The sequence below is a fragment of the Mobula birostris genome, chromosome 8, assembly GCF_030028105.1.
Source record: "Mobula birostris isolate sMobBir1 chromosome 8, sMobBir1.hap1, whole genome shotgun sequence".
Taxonomy (NCBI): Eukaryota; Metazoa; Chordata; class Chondrichthyes; order Myliobatiformes; family Myliobatidae; genus Mobula; species Mobula birostris.
In genome coordinates, this window is record NC_092377.1 from 164255012 (window position 1) to 164272354 (window position 17343).

Consider the following 17343-nt stretch of genomic DNA (forward strand, 5'->3'; position numbering starts at 1 on the left):
ACAGTGTCATCTGCATATCTGAAATTATTGATGTTTTCACCGCCAACTTTGATTCTCAAGATGTCTCTTATTTTTTGTAATATTGTTTCACTGTACACATTAAATAAATCAGTGGAGAAAACATGCCCTTGTCTAACGCCTCTCTTGATTTTCGTAAACTGACTCACTTCTCCATCTATTCTTACAGCGACTGTTTGTTCTCGGTACAGATTTCCGATTAGGCAGAGTTCTTTTGAATCTAGATCAAGTTTTCTGTAATATTTCAAATAACTTATTGTGCTTCACTTTATCGAATGCTTTTGTGTAGTCGATAAAACAAACAAATCTTTTTGCACTTGAATAGCTCGTTCTGATAGTATCCTTAACATCAATATTACATTTCTTGTACCTTTGTCTTTCACAAAGCCATATTGTTCTTTACCTAGAGCAACACACATCAAAGTTGCTGGTGAACGCAGCAGGCCAGGCAGCGTCTCTAGGAGGAGGTACAGTTGACGTTTCGGGCTGAGACCCTTTGAAGGGTCTCGGCCTGAAACGTCGACTATACCTCTTCCTAGAGATGCTGCCTGACCTGCTGCGTTCACCAGCAACTTTGATGTATGTTGCTTGAATTTCCAGCATCTGCAGAATTCCTCATGTTTTGTTCTTTACCTATTTCAGCTTTTATCTTACTTTTAGCTCTTGTCATCAAAATTCTTAGAAGTATCTTGGTAATATGACTCATTAAACTTATGGTACTATGTAATTCACATTCTATTGCTCCAGGTTTCTTAGGAAGAGTGATAAATACTGATTTTTTCATCTCTTCTGGTATTAATCCAGTCTCATAAATGTCATTGATTAAATCAGTAAGTTTTTCAATTCCATAATCTTCAAGGGTGATAATTTGTTCTATTACTAATTCATCAGGACCTGCTGCCTTTCCTTTCTTCATCTTATTTATTGCATTGTGAACTTCAGATTTTAAATACTGTAGACTGATTATATGTCCATAAAATGTCGTGATTCACAGCAGTGTCTGTACATATGGTGACTGACAGGAAATGATAAAGTAGTGGTGTTTGGGATGGAGCAATAGCCCTTCTAGGTCACTTTGAAATAATTGCAGGTTAAATATTTAGTGCACTGTACACGTTCCGGTGAGGTACATGTACAATGATGAACTTGCTTGGAGAGGAATCACAGGTAGCTAGATACAGACAATACACAATATAACAGGCAAGAAATACAAAAGTATGGAGGAACATAATATAAATTATACTTAAATAATAAAAAAAGAGAAAAAATAATAAAAAGTGTGAAACAAGACCTTTGAACATAGAACATTACAGAACAGTACAGACCCTTTGGCCCACAGTGATGTGCCAACCTTTTGACCTACTCTAAGATCAATCTAACCCTTCCCTCCTGCATAGCCCTCCATTTTTCTATCAGCCCAGGTGTCTATCTAAGAGATTCTTCAGTGTTCCTAATGCATCTGCCTCTACTACAACCCCTGACAGCACGTTCTACATACCCACCACACTCTGTGTAAAAAACGTATCTCTGACATGCCCCCCAATCACCTTAAAATTATGTCCCCCTCGCATTTCTGTCCTGGGAAAGTCTCTGGTTGTCCACTTGATCTCTGTCTCTTTTCATCTCGAACACCTCTGTCAAGCCACCTCTCATCTTCCTCTACTCCTCAGAAAAAAGCCCTAGCTCATTCAACCCAATCTCATAAGACACGCTCTCTGGTAAATGCAGGGTTCTGGTAAATCTCCTCTGCACCCTCTTGAAAATTTCCACATCCTTCCTATAATGAGGTGACCAGAACTGAACAGAGTATTCCAAATGTGGTCTAATCACAGATTTATAGAGCTGCAACATTATTCCTGGCTTTTGAACTCGATCTTCTGACCAAAGGCGGCCAACACAACCCCACTATTGTTATTATTTGCTGTGTCATATGACGTGGGTGATCATGGTCTTCCGTCTGTTTTTATTGCCTGTGGGGAAGACCCCTTACATGCTGTTGTTCTTATTCTTTTCTATTTCTATGATCATGATTATCCTTGGCAGTTTTTTCTACAGAAGTGGTTTGCCATTGACTTCTTCTGGGCAGTGCTTTTACAAGATGGGTGGCCCCAGCCATCTTGTTTGTCAGGTCACTCGTGTGAGTGCTACTGGTACCATGTAACCCAGTACTACCTGTCGTATGGTCGGGTGGTCAGCGACTAAACCGGCTCCCCCACCAGGCTTGCCTGGTGAGGAGGGTGGCTAGACACCCTGCAGTACGATAAACAAGACCTGTCAAAGGGCGGGTGATCCCTCTGGTAGGGTCAACGGCCATCTAGCAAACATGTGCCGTGAAGCGCGGAAAGGGCATTGCTTGCATTGAAGCTTGGTCTGGCCATTCACTGCAACAGAACTTCCCCCAGCCGTCTTGGACCCCATCATGCCGCTGGATCCGGGAGGGGATGTCAAGAGGGTGGGTCTGGACCTGTGCAACCCCCTGCTCACCTAAAATCCACTGACGTACATGCTGTTCCTTTCTGCTGAAAGGAGCCATCATCATCCTATGGGATGGATAGCCAGAAAGAGAGAGAGAGAGAGAGAGAGAGCCCAGCCATTATCAATACTCTTCAGAGATTGTCTGCCTGTCAGTGGTCACATAACCAGGACTTGTAATCTGCACCAGCTGCTCGTACGACCATCCACCACCTGCTCCCATGGCTTCACATGACCCTGACTGGGGGGCTAACCAGGTGCTACACCTCGCCCAAGGGTGACCTGCAGACTAGCAGAGGGAAGGAGCACCTTACACCTCCTTTGGCAGAGACCTATCTCCACCCCGCCACCCAATAGCACACTACATCATTTCTTAACAAACCGATGAACTTAAGTGAACTTTGAGGGGTCTATGGACATGGATCCAAAGATCCCACTGTTGCTCCTCGTTGCTAAAAACGTTACCATTATCTGCCTTCTCAAGGCAGTGCCCCCTGTAGACAGTCAGTAGCTGGAGGACTATGCCCCGGTAATGTCCACCACTCTTCACAGCTTCTTGTGTTCCTTGTGTTTGGTGTTAGAATTACCAGGCCACGGTGCAACCAGTCAGGATAGTTTCAACTGTTGAAGTTTGCTAGAATACTTGGCGATGTACCAAATCTTCTTCACGCTTCTAAGAAAGTAAGAAAGCTGACACACCCTCACGAGGATTGCTTCGACGTGCTGGCCCCAGGACATCCAAGACGTTAACACCCAGAAATTTGATGCTGCTTCTGCTGATATCGCCTCCTGCAATTCAGGTGCAGCCCTGGCATGTTTAACTTGCAACAGAGCGGCAACAACCCAGTCCAAAGAGCAGCACCACAAATGAGTTAGCTACAGAGCGTCCTCTGGACTTCTGTGCTCAGGAGCTGGACTTGAACCCACAAGATCCTCAAAGCAACAGAGAACTCACCCCAGCCTCACAAAGACCGATAAGCTGACCACTATCAACACCCCATATTCCGACTGGGGAGCCTCCAACCTGATGGCACGAACATTGATTTCTCGAACTTCCAATAATTTCTACCCCCTCCCCCTTCTCTCTTGCTCAGGACAGCTTCAAGTCCAACATGGGAGAGCCGGTCTCGGGCTCGTCCCAAAGGCACAAGGCAACATCAGTGCAGAGGAGACGGCTCGTGGTGGAGGAGGTGAGAAGACAGGAGGAGGCAGAGCGACACGCCAGGACCGTCTCAATGGCCAAGCAGGGCCAATGGACGAATTGTGAGAGCCTGAAAAAGAGGAAACTTAGCTGGCGTGACATTTGGGAGATGGAGGGATCTTACTTTTAGCTTTTGTCATCAAAATTCTTAGAAGTATCTGGTGATATGACTTATTAAACTTATGGTCCTATGTAATTCACATTCTATTGCTCCAGGTTTCTTAGGAAGAGTGATAAATACTGATTTTTTTCCATCTCTTCTGGTATTATTCCAGTCTCATAAATGTCATTGATTAAATCAGTAAGGTTTTCAATTCCATAATCTTCAAGGGCGATATTTTGTTCTATGAACCTAAGTGAACTTTGAGGTGTCTATGGACATGGATCCCAAGATCCCACTGTTCTTCCTCATTGCTAAAAACGTTACTATTATCTGCCTTCTCAAGGCAGTGCCTCCTGTAGACAGTCAGTAGCGGGAGGACTATGCCCTTGATGGACCCGGTAATGTTCACCACTCTTCACAGCTTCTTGTCTCCCTTGTTCCATTTCCCTCTCAGCCCTTTTCTTCTCCTCCCTTGCCCATCACCTCCCCCTGGGTCCACTCCTCCTTCCCTTTCTCCCATGGTCCACTCTCCTCTCCGATAAGATTCCTTCTTCTTCAGCCCTTTACCTCTTCCACCTATCACCTCCCAGCTTCTCACCTCATCCACTTTTCCCCTCTCCTGGTCTCACCTATCACCTGCCACCTTATACTTCTTCCCCTTCTCCCCCTCCTCATTCTGGCTTCTGCCCTCTTCCTTTCCTGCCCTGAAGCCAGAAACCCCCAGCTTATAGTTCAAGGTCCAAAGAGGCAAAGTTTCGGCAAAAACAAACAGGAAAAACTTCTTAAACGGTACAGATTCTGCAAATGCTGGAAATCCAGAGCAACACACACAAAACGCTGGAGGAACTTAGCAGGCCAGGCAGCATCTATGGAGAGGAATAATCCTGCCACCTTGTACTCCTTCCTTTCCCCCCACACCCCTCTCTACCTTCTTATTCTGGCTTCTTCCCCCTTCCTCTCCAAGTCCTGGTGAAAGGTTCACAGTCTGAAATATCGACTGTTTATTCTGCTCATTGACGTTTTCCCTGACCTGCTGGGTTCCTCCAGCACTTCCTGTGTGTCCCTCCATTATCACATCGCTATGTGTGGGATCTTGCTGTGTACAGATTGGCAGCCTGTCTTCAAACACTTTTCATTGGCTTTGGGACTCACTAAGATCTGAGGGGTCCATTGGAACATAACTCTTGATTTACCAAGTTTGATATTCAGATCCACCTCAGAACAAGCAGTGACCTGACAAATAATCTGACCACAATTCATCAGATATTTTCCCAGGCTGAGAGGTGGGGAAGAACTGAAGGCATGGAGTTGAGGCATACTGATAACGATTACCTGTGACTACTACATAGCTTAACCGCCTTTGCAACAGGCACAGCTCAGCTTCTGGGTAGAAACGTAGCAATATCTTGAGGGATCCCATCCATCCTGCTCCTGGGCGGTTTGGCCCACTCCCATCAGGGAAGAGGCCACGCAGTGTCTATGCCAGGACCACCAGACTCGAAGATTCAAGGTACATTTATTATCAAAGCAGGTTTGTAGTATGCAGCCTGAGATTTGTCTTCCCCACTGACAGCCACAAAACAACGAAAAGAAAACCATGTTCAGACCATGTGCAAAGAAAAACGTCAACCCCCGCCCCTCAAGCGTGAGAAAAAAAAACAAATGTGCAGATGGCAACCAAAAAATAAGTGAAAGACACAGAATATTAAACACAAAAATCGAAAGTGTCCAGGCATATTCAGTTCTGCTCGGAGTTTGAAATCACCCAAAACAGCAATTAAAAAAAAGGAGGGAGAGGGAGAAGGAGAGGGGAGAGAGGGGGAGGGAGGGAGCGAGAGAGGGAGAGGGAGCGGGGAGAGATGGGGAGAGAGAGGGAGAGAAAGAGGTGAAGAGCTGAAGAAGGTGGAATCTGTTAGGAGAGGAGAGCGGGCTGTGGGGGAAAGGGATTTTTTTGCGAGTGACAAGGCGTGAAGAGTTATGTTTCAAAAGGACTGAATTAAGAGATGAGGGGAGGCCTGAAGTATTGACTGTTTATTCTCCTCCATAGATTTCATAAATTATTTATTCCTCTCCATAGTTTGTCAGTCCTTGTTGTATATAGTTTTTCATAAATTCTGTTGTATTTCTGAATGCACTTCGATAATAAATTTACTTTGACTTTGACTTAGAAGCTCCCTGAGTTGCTGAGTTCCTCCAGTATATTCTGTGTTGTTCTGGAAAAGTTTCCTTATTTTTACTGGGATACAGTGTGGATTAGGCCCTTCTGAGCCCCAGTTTAACCCTAGCCTAATCACAGGGTAATTTACAATGACCAATTAACCCACCAACTGGCAGGTCTTTGGACTGTGGGAAGCCCCAGAAACAAACCCACACATTCATGCAGAGAACATACAAACCCCTTGCACACAGTGTGGGAATTGAACCCGGGTCACTGGTAGTGTAAAACGCTGAGCTGCCACTGCACAACTGTGCCTGTAGAGAGAAGTTTGGATATGCTGAAGTAATGGCACCAGAATTAATCAGGACTGTCTAACGCAACACACATCAAAGTTGCTGGTGAACGCAGCAGGCCAGGCAGCATCTCTAGGAAGAGGTACAGTCGACGTTTCAGACCGAGACCCTTCGTCAGGACTAACTGAAAGAAGAGCTAGTAAGATACCCCCTGCCCATCCTCTGGGTTTCCCCCCCCCCCCTTTTGTTTCTCCCTGGGCCTCCTGTCCCATGATCCTCTCGTATTCCTTTTGCCAATCACCTGTCCAGCTCTTGGCTCCATCCCTCCCCCTCCTGTCTTCTCCTATCATTTTGGATCTCCCCCTCCCCCTCCAACTTTCAAATCTCTTACTAGCTCTTCTTTCAGTTAGTCTTGACGAAGGGTCTCAGCCCGATACGTCGACTGTACCTCTTCCTAGAGATGCTGCCTGGCCTGCTGCGTTCACCAGCAACTTTGATGTATGTTGCTTGAAATTCCAGCATCTGCAGATTTCCTCGTGTGTGCTGTCTAAAGGAACCTGGAAAGGTGTTTGAGAGAGAATAATGTGCAGAGTTACAGAAAGAGAGAATGGGGTTGTTGGGACTGGCACAGATTCAATGGGCTGGGAACAATTACGCACCACAGGAATTCTCCCAACCTCCCCAGACAGCAAGGTCAGGAAATTTACTCAATATACCAGTCACCTTCAGTCATGAGCCACACAACTCAGATTTAAAATGCTGCTATCATGTTGCAGCAGGCATTTCAGACCATCTCATTGTGTTCAAACATTGATTATGTCGATTTACATATAGTGTGTGTGTGTGTCTTTATCTACTCTGTGTGTGTGTATGTAGAAGTATGTGTCTGGGTGTGTAGATGTGTGTAGAGAGAGAGAGTGTGTGTGTCTGTATGTACTGTCAGTGTAGGTGTATGGTATCGTCACAGCCTAGTGTAAAAACACCAATGCCCTTGAACAGAAAAGTCTACAAAAAGTAGTGGATGCGGTCCAGTCCATCACAGGTAAAGCCCTCCCACATTGAGCACATCTACATGGAGCACTATCGCAAGAAAGCAGCATCCATCATCAAGGACCTCACCATCCTGCTCATGCTCTCTTCTCGTTGCTGCCATCAGGAAGAAAGTACAGGAGCCATAGGTCCCACACCACCAGGTTCAGGAACAGTTATTACCCCTCAACCATCATGTCCCACACCACCAGGTTCAGGAACAGTTACTACCCCTCAGCCATCAGGACCCACACCACCAGGTTCAGGAACAGTTCTTACCCCTCAACCATCAGGTCCCACACCACCAGGTTCAGGAACAGTTACTACCCCTCAGCCATCAGGACCCACACCACCAGGTTCAGGAGCAATTATTACCCTACAACCATCAGGTCCCACACCACCAGGTTCAGGAACAGTTATTACCCCTCAACCATCAGGTCCCACACCACCAGGTTCAGGAACAGTTACTACCCCTCAGCCATCAGGTCCCACACCACCAGGTTCAGGAACAGTTGTTACCCCTCAACCATCAGGTCCCACACCACCAGGTTCAGGAACAGTTATTACCCCTCAACCATCAGGTCCCACACCACCAGGTTCAGGAACAGTTATTACCCTACAAACATCAGGTCCCACACCACCAGGTTCAGGGACAGTTATTACCCTACAACCATCAGGTCCCACACCACCAGGTTCAGGAACAGTTATTACCCTACAACCATCAGGTCCCACACCACCAGGTTCAGGAACAGTTATTACCCTACAACCATCAGGTCCCACACCACCAGGTTCAGGGACAGTTATTACCCTACAACCATCAGGTCCCACACCACCAGGTTCAGGAACAGTTATTACCCATGAACCATCAGGTCCCACACCACCAGGTTCAGGAACAGTTATTACCCTACAACCATCAGGTCCCACACCACCAGATTCAGGAACAGTTATTACCCCTCAACCATCAGGTCCCACACCACCAGGTTCAGGAACAGTTATTACCCTACAACCATCAGGTCCCACACCACCAGGTTCAGGGACAGTTATTACCCTACAACCATCAGGTCCCACACCACCAGGTTCAGGAACAGTTATTACCCCTCAACCATCAGGTCCCACACCACCAGATTCAGGAACAGTTATTACCCCTCAACCATCAGGTCCCACACCACCAGATTCAGGAACAGTTATTACCCCTCAACCATCAGGTCCCACACCACCAGGTTCAGGAACAGTTATTACCCCTCAACCATCAGGTCCCACACCACCAGGTTCAGGAACAGTTATTACCCATGAACCATCAGGTCCCACACCACCAGGTTCAGGAACAGTTATTACCCTACAACCATCAGGTCCCACACCACCAGATTCAGGAACAGTTATTACCCCTCAACCATCAGGTCCCACACCACCAGGTTCAGGAACAGTTATTACCCTACAACCATCAGGTCCCACACCACCAGGTTCAGGGACAGTTATTACCCTAAACCATCATGTCCCACACCACCAGGTTCAGGAACAGTTATTACCCTACAACCATCAGGTCCCACACTACCAGGTTCAGGAACAGTTTTTACCCCTCAACCATCAGGTCCCACACCACCAGGTTCAGGAACAGTTATTACCCCTCAACCATCAGGTCCCACACCACCAGATTCAGGAACAGTTATTACCCCTCAACCATCAGGTCCCACACCACCAGGTTCAGGAACAGTTATTACCCCTCAACCATCAGGCTCCTGAACCAGAGTGGATAACTTCACTCTCCTCAGCACTGAACTGATTCCACAACCTACAGGCTCACTTTCAAGGGCTCTACAGCTCATGTGCTCAGTATTATTTATTTGTTTGCACACTTTGTCTTCGTTTTGCACATTCGTTGCTTTTTTTGCGTGCAGTTTTTTAATGATTCCTTTGGATTTCTCTGTTCTACTGTGAATGCCCGCAAGAAAGTGAATCTCAGGGTAGAAAGAGGAAGAGGGTGAAAAGAGACAGAGATAAGTTTCTCAAACAAGACGAAGTGAAGTCTTCAATGGAAATGGATTAGTTAACAGAACCTGACTGAAACAAAACTGCACAATTGCTCACTATTCCTTTTTAAATGGATTGATTCTGGCAGTTTAATATTTCCATTTTAGCTTCCTCCATCTATACATGTAATGGAAACTGCCTGTGTGTGAGCCACACTGTAATTACAAACTCGGACCGGTGTGTTACTGCAGCCGCGTTGCCATGGGAGGGTCCAATCTAACCATGGTGGTTGACTTTGGGAATTCCCTCTGAAAGGCTGCTGATAGAGGGGGAGACAGCGAGAACTGCAGAGGGAGTTTTAAATACAATGGGACAATGCAGTGTACTGAAGCACAACAGATACTTGGCATGTTAATAAGCCTGGCAGGTTCTGTAAGTGAACAGTAGACCAGAGATCTTACAGGAAACAATGCTCCAAGTCAACTTCTTATCAAAATAATGTGCAAAAGTCTTAGGCACATATGCGGCAGCATGTAGTGTAGTGGTTAGCGCAACCCTTTACCCAGTAACCCCGGATCAATTCCAGCCGCCGTCTGTAAGAAATTTGTTCGTTCTCCCCGTGACCACGTGAGTTTCCTCTGGGTGCTCCAGTTTCCTCCCGCAGTCCCAAGACCTACCAGTGGGTAGGTTAATTGGTCATTGTAAATTGTCCTGTGATTAGGCTAGGGTTAAATCAGGGTTTGCTGGGCAGCACGGCTCGAAGGGCCAGAACGGCCTATTCCACACTGTATCTCCATAAGTAATGTAAATATAGCTCGTACACCTTGGAGTCTTGCACAGCACTGTATTTGTCAATGTGGAGCAGAGAACGAGTTTGTACATCCGGCGAGAGAAAAGGATGTTGGGAATGGCGAGAATGGAGTGCTACGCGAGGGGTGTGGGACGGGTGGCAGAGAAGGAATGCCAGGAGCTGGGGGTGGGGGTGGGGGTCATCTGATTCCAAACAATTGCTTTATTGATCATTACAGAATGTCTCTCTGGTGCTTCCCGCTCCCTCCCCCCTCCCTTCCCCTTTTCCCAACCATGATTCCCCTCTCCCTGCCCCCTTCCCACTCTCAGTCCACAATAGAGACCCAGATCAGAATCAGATTTATCATCACTCACATATCTCATGAAATTTGTTTTTTTTTTGCAGCAGCAGTACAGGGCAATATATAAAATTATTATAGTACTGTGCAAAAGTCTTAGGCACCCTAGCTATGTATACAGTATGTGCCTAAGATTTTTACACAAAACTCTATGTTACAATATACTACCCTGAGGTTCATTTTCTTGCAGGAATTCACAGTAAGTACAAAGAAACACAATAGTATCAGTGAAAAACCGTACACAACAAGAACGACAAACTATCAATTTGCAAAGGTTGACAAAATGAACAAGTACAAATGTAAAGTAATAAATATCGAGAACTTGAGATGAAGAGTCCTTGAAAGTGAGTCCACAGGTTGTGGGAGCAGATCAGTGCTGAGCAATATTCAAAGTTCAATGTAAGTTTGTTGCCAGAGTACACACATGTCACCGCATACTATCCCGAGGCTCATTTTCTTGCGGGCATTTACAGCAAAGACAAGAAACACAATAGATCAAACGAAAAACTGCGGGCAAGCAAAGACAAACAATCAATGTGCAAAGGGCACCAAATTATGCAAATCCAAAAAAAGAATAAAACACAATAACACATAAGTATTGAGATGGCAATAGAGTTGACGTGGTTAGGCTTTTTCCATTGAGAGTGGGGAAGATTCAAACAAGAGGACATGATTTGAGAGTTAAAGGGCAAAAGTTTAGGGGTAACACGAGGGGGAACTTCTTTACTCAGAGAGTGGTAGCTGTGTGGAACGAGCTTCCAGCAGAAGTGGTTGAGGCAGGTTCGATGTTGTCGTTTGAAGTTAAATTGGATAGATATATGGACAGGAAAGGAATGGAGGGTTATGGGCTGAGTGCAGGTGGGTGGGACTAGGTGAGAGTAAAAGTTCGGCATGGACTAGAGGGGCCGAGATGGCCTGTTTCCGTGCTGTAATTGTTATATGGTTATATGGCAGATGTTCCAGACAAAAATATAGGGAAACAGTTCTTATTAAGTTCAGTGTAAACTGGTCACATTGAACATCAAATCTGCAGCACAGTACAAGTCCTTCAGCCCAAGATGTGCCCACTGCGGATCAATCTAACCCTTCCCTCCCACATAGCCCCCCGTTTCTTTATCATCCAGGTGCCTATCTAAGAGTCTCTTAAATGTCCCTAATATATCTGCCTCTACCACCACCCCTGGCAGCGCGTTCCATGTACCCACCACTCTCCATGTAAAATAAACCTACCTCTCATTACACCTCCCCCATACTTTCCTCAAAATAATTCCCTCTCAGAGTAGCCATCTTTCCCTGTGAGAAAAAGTCTCTGGCTGTGCAGTCTTATCTCTGCCTCATCATCTTGCACACCTCTATCAAGTCAGCTCTCCCATCCACCCACCTTGCCCCTCACCTGGTCTCACCTTTCACCTGCCAGCTTGCACTCCTCCTCGCTCCCCCCACCTTCCTATTCTGGCTTCCTCCCCCCTCCTCTCCAGCCCTGATGAAGGGTCTCAGTCCAAAACTGATTTGGAATGGAGGAAGGTCTTTCAAAAAGGGACAACACAATTAGATCCTTCACACAGATAATCCATTCAGAGCTTACGCACGTTCTTGAAGCCCCTGTACAGAGACTGGAGTTCTTTCCTGGAGAACTTGGTTCGTGCTTGTAGTTCGTCAAGACCCTCCGGCTGATGACGCACCGTTGACAGTTCGTCCTCGATGTCACTGTCGTCTGCAAAGAAAGACTAGAATTGAGTCTGGTGTGACCCCTCACTACTCCAAGTCTCACAAACAGCCTTGTAGCCCGACAGAGCAGCACTTTCCTCTCAGCCGAGAAGCCGCTCCAGTAAATATCGCTACATGCGTTAAAGAGATGCCAATTGATTGGACAGAGAGGCCAAGCGTCCAGTCAATCGGTACATTGGTAAATTGGATTATTTTAAAGAAAGATAAGCTTTATTCGTCACGTGTACGTCGCAATGTACAGCGAGATGCGTCGTTTGCATTAACGACCAACCAAGGACAGGCTGCAAAGGTTGCCACCGCTTCTGATGCCAACATCGCATGCTCACATCTTCAAAGTTGCTGGTGAACGCAGCAGGCCAGGCAGCATCTCTAGGAAGAAGTACAGTCGACGTTTCGGGCCGAGACCCTTCGTCAGGACTGAGATGCTGCCTGGCCTGCTGCGTCCACCAGCAACTTTGTTGTGTGTGGCTTGAATTTCCAGCTTCTGCAGAATTCCTTGTGCTCACATCTTACTACCCGTTCCTCTTTCAAATCTGGAGCACCCAGGGGAAACCCACTCAGTCACAGGGTTCAACGTTCAAAGTACATTTATTATCAAAGTTCGGATACTATTTACAACCTTGAAATTCACCTCCTTACCGGCGGCCAGAAAACAAAGAAACACAATAGAACCCATTTAAAAAAAAAGACCATCGAACACTTAATGCACAGAAAATAAAACAAACCGTGCAACCATTAAGAGTAAGCAAATAACATTCAGGGGCCAGTCTTCGCTGCAACCGATCCAGTAGCCTGTTAGGTTGCAGGCCATAGCTTCAGTTCAATGGCGATACAGGTAAACCTCGCGGAACTCTGATTGCCGGAGCTGGGAAGTGTTACACTAACCACTACACCACACTGCCGCCCGGATTACTGTCACATGTACCCAGGTACAGTGGCTTTGCATCCCATCCATAGAAATCACTTCACTGCATCAGTACACTGAGGTTGTGCAGATGTAAACAGTAACAGAATACAGAAGGTAGTGTTACAGTTACAGAGAAAGTGCACTGCAGGTAGACAATAAAGTGCAAGGCCATAGTGAGGTAAAATGTGAGATCTAGGATCCGACTCAGAGTCGGACTGTGGTTGGACATGGCAGGGAGAGTTTCCTTCCTTCTCCCTTCTGTGTGAGATGTGGGACTTTCGAGAGACTTTGAACTTTTGTTACTGTGCCCATGGCCTGTTCTTCATCAAGTTATGGTATTATTGCACTCTTGTAACTATATGTTATAATTATGTGGTTTTTGTTAGCTTTTCAGTCTTGGTCTGTCCTGTGTTTCTGTGATATCACACCGGAGGAATATTGTATCATTTCTTAATGCATGCATTACTAAATGACAATAAAAGAGGGCTGCGTGTCCTCATAATCTAATCTAATCTAATCTAACCTTATTGTAGTAGGGGTCTATTGAATAGTCTAATTGAAATTCAAAGTTCAAAGTACATTTATTATCTGATTTGAGTGTATTTCTGTTACATTGACTGTTCTATTTAGTATAAATTACTATGATTGCACATTGCACATTTAGATGGAGACGTAACGTAAAGATTTTTACTCCTCATGTATGTGAAGGATGTAAGAAATAAAGTCAATTCAATTCAATTATTAAAGTTTGTATAATATATGCAAACTTGAGATTTGTCTCCTTATAGGCGGACACAAAACAAAGAAACCCAATAGAACAGGCAGGCCACACATCAAAGTTGCTGGTGAACGCAGCAGGCCAGGCAGCATCTCTAGGAAGAGGTACAGTCGACGTTTCAGGCTGAGACCCTTCGTCGGAACTAACTGAAAGAACGTCCTGACGAAGGGTCTCAGCCCGAAACGTCGATTGCACCTCTTCCTAGAGATCCTGCCCGGCCTGCTGCGTTCACCAGCAACTTTGATGTGTGTTGCTTGAAATTCCAGCATCTGCAGATTTCCTCGTGTTTGCGATAAAAAGAAAGCCCATCGATCATCCAATGTGCAGAGAAAGAGAGAGAAAAAAAAACAAATCATGCAAACAATAAAAGTAAGTAAATAACACTTAGAATGAAAGTGAGTCCATAAACACGAAGCCCGGAGCAGATGAAGCAGGCCACAGCCACAGACGCAGAGCGGAGAGCAGAAATCTTGCCTCCGGTCCCGGCACCTTGTCTTTTCAATCTATCTCATAAGCTATCAGATCACCTGCACGATCGGAATCCGATTTATTATTACCCTGATGTGAAACCTGTTGCTCGACGGCAACCGTACAGTGCAAAGACATAAAATTATTATAAACTACAAAAATAAATAAAGGAAACAATGAGGTGGTGTTCACAGGTTCACAGATGATTCAGAAATCTGATGGTGGTAGGATGGAGGCTGTTCCTGAATCGTTGAATATCATTTAGTTACATATTTAGATTCAGAGTCAGGTTAATTTATTGTCATGGATACACCAAGGTGCAACAAAATTCCATGCTCGTGTGAAGTTCCCAGAGTAGTTGGTTTGTTAGGGCATATTCTGGAGTTATAGTATATAACAAATATTAATTTCAACAGCAACCAGTCTTCTGATCTGAATGTGGATTGTAGATTGAATTTAAAATGCAGCTCAGTACAATGGTCTTCCTGGAGCTGCAGACTGGGGTCGACTGCAAAACAGGAAACGCCCCATTGACCTGAGATGTCTGCATATGCATGACTGCAGCTCCGAGGCAGAGGTGGTTAACAGTCATTTTGGAAGTCTGGAGTGTTGATGTGAAGATCTAGGTGTTTGAAAATTATATGTAACTCAAAGGAAGCATTACGAATGCATTGTAACTATAGAAATTGCCCTGCTGTTACCTTTGATCTTTAGCATATAAAAATGTGATGTAATGTTGGGTCAGGAAGTCTCTCTCCAGAGTGACTCAAAATACTGTCAGCTCATGTGTGCGTTGAATAAAGACTTTTACCAGCTGTGTGTCTTTCCTGTGGCTCTCAATGAACGTCACAACAGGTGTACATGTTAACTGTTAATATGATAGTAACTATATCACTGAGCACAAAATGGAAAGGTGCTGCTGGATAAAGATGTAGGATTGTTATTTCCTTGTGGTTTAACACCACTATGCTTGCTTGTTTGGGTGGTGGGGTGACATTTGTGGGGTGATCCTCACTGATTTGTTGTGAATGACACTTTTCTCTGTATATTTTTATTTATTGTTCAGATACAGCACGGAATAGGCCTCTTTGGCCCTACGAGTCACGCCTCCCAGCAACCCCTCGATTTCCTGCTCGCCTAATCACGGAACAATTTACAATGAGCAATTAACCTACCAACCTTTACGTTTTCAGACTGTGGGAGGAAACTGGAGCACCCGGAGGAAACCCACGTGGTCACGGGGCGAACGTACAAACTCCTTACAAACAGTGGCAGTGACCATACCCTACCCTGATCTTACAGATGGCGTGTTGTAAAGCGTCACGATAACCCCTACACTTCCGTGCCGGCCACCGACAAATGTTGTGAAATGTGTGCTTTTGCCTGTAATCTGACCTCTGGCTCACTCACTGGTCTGGACTGTGGGTGGGTGTGGCCAGTGCTTTGGTGTCCGGTGTAAGAATCACAAACAGAAGGCTGAAGACCTTTAATTCTGGTGAGAGTTCAACTTTGATTCCTTCTAAGGTCCCAACAAGACAGTCAGTTTGATTCAACCCACATGACATCAAGAAATATCTGACAGCACTAGTTACAAGACAGGGTGTGGGACGAGACAGTGTCCTGGCTGAGTACTGTGGGGCCAGACAGTGTCCTGGCTGATTCTGTGGGGCCAGACAGTGTCCTGGCTGAGTACTGTGGGGCCAGACAGTGTCCTGGCTGATTCTGTGGGGCCAGACAGCGTCCTGGCTGAGGGACCAGACAGTGTCCTGCTGACTCCTGAGGACCTGCACTCCAGCCAAGGAGCTTCAGTTTAGTTACCACACTGGCATCCAACCAGGAATGAGCTGTCAGCAGAATGAGGACGATTTTCTTAAATCATCGAACTATAAAGCACAGTGCAGGCCATTCAGTCTGAGATGTTGTGCCAACCTTTTAACCTACTCTAAGATCAATCCAACCTGTCCTTCCTATATAGCCCTCCATTTTTCTATCATCCATGAGCCTATCTAAGAGTTTTTTAAATGCCCCCAATGTATCCACCTCAACTACTCCTGGCAGGACATTCCACACACTCACCACTCGCTGGGTAAAGAACATATCTCTAACACTCCCCCAGTACATTCCTCCAGTCACCTCACATTTATAATTATGCCTCTGTGTATTAGCCACTTCTGCCCTGGGGAAATAAAATCTCTGGCTCTCCACTCCATCCATGTCTTTCATCATCTTATACACCTCTGTCAGGTCACCACTGTTACTCCTTTGCACCAAACAGTAAGGAGCATAAGACCATAAGACATAGGAGTAGAACTAGGCCATTCAGTCCATCGAGTCCTCTCTGTCACTCCAACAAGGTTGATATGTTTGCTGACATCTTCAACTGCTCCTTGCTTCAGTCTAAGATCCCCTCGTGTTTTAAGAAGGCAACGATAATCCCGGTGCCGAAGAAGAGCAAGGTGGCATGCCTGAATGACTATCGACCTGTGGCTCTGACATCAATTGCTATGAAGTGCTTTGAGCAATTGGTTATGGCACACATCAACCACAGCCTACTGGTCAACCTCGACACTTTGCAATTCGCCTACCGGAGCAACAGGTCAACGGCAGATGCCATCTCTCTGGCCCTACATTCCTCCTTAGAACACCTGGAGAATAAAGGCGCATAGGTAAGGCTCCTTTTCATTGACTACAGCTCTGCCTTTAATTCCATCATTCCAAATAAACTGATTCTTAAGCTCCAGAACCTGGGCCTTAGCACTCAGATCTGCAGCTGGATCTTCAACTTCCTCACAGACAGGACCCAGGTTGTAAAAATAGGGGACAAGCTCTCCTCTACAATCACTCTGAGCACCGGTGCTCCACAAGGCTGTGTATTCAGCCCCCTGCTGTACTCACTGTACACCCATGATTGTGTAGCCAAGTTTCCATCAAACTCAATATATAAGTTTGCTGATGACACAATTGTAGGCCGTATCTCGGGTAATGATGAGTTTGAGTACAGAGAGGAAATTAAGAACCTGGTGGCATGGTGCGAAGACAATAACCTATCCCTCAACGTCAGCAAGACGAAGG

General features: G+C 45.7%; 1 protein-coding gene across 5 annotated transcripts in view; it reads right to left on the bottom strand.

The window, feature by feature from the left end:
- The window catches only part of LOC140201918 (calsenilin-like), a 136687-nt gene that overhangs the window by 27630 nt on the left and 91714 nt on the right, over positions 1-17343 (bottom strand). For all 5 annotated transcript variants that reach the window (XM_072266716.1, XM_072266717.1, XM_072266719.1 and 2 more), the window contains one exon: positions 11980-12104. In XM_072266716.1, the coding sequence (XP_072122817.1) occupies positions 11980-12104 (125 nt within the window). The remainder of the gene's footprint in view (positions 1-11979; positions 12105-17343) is intronic.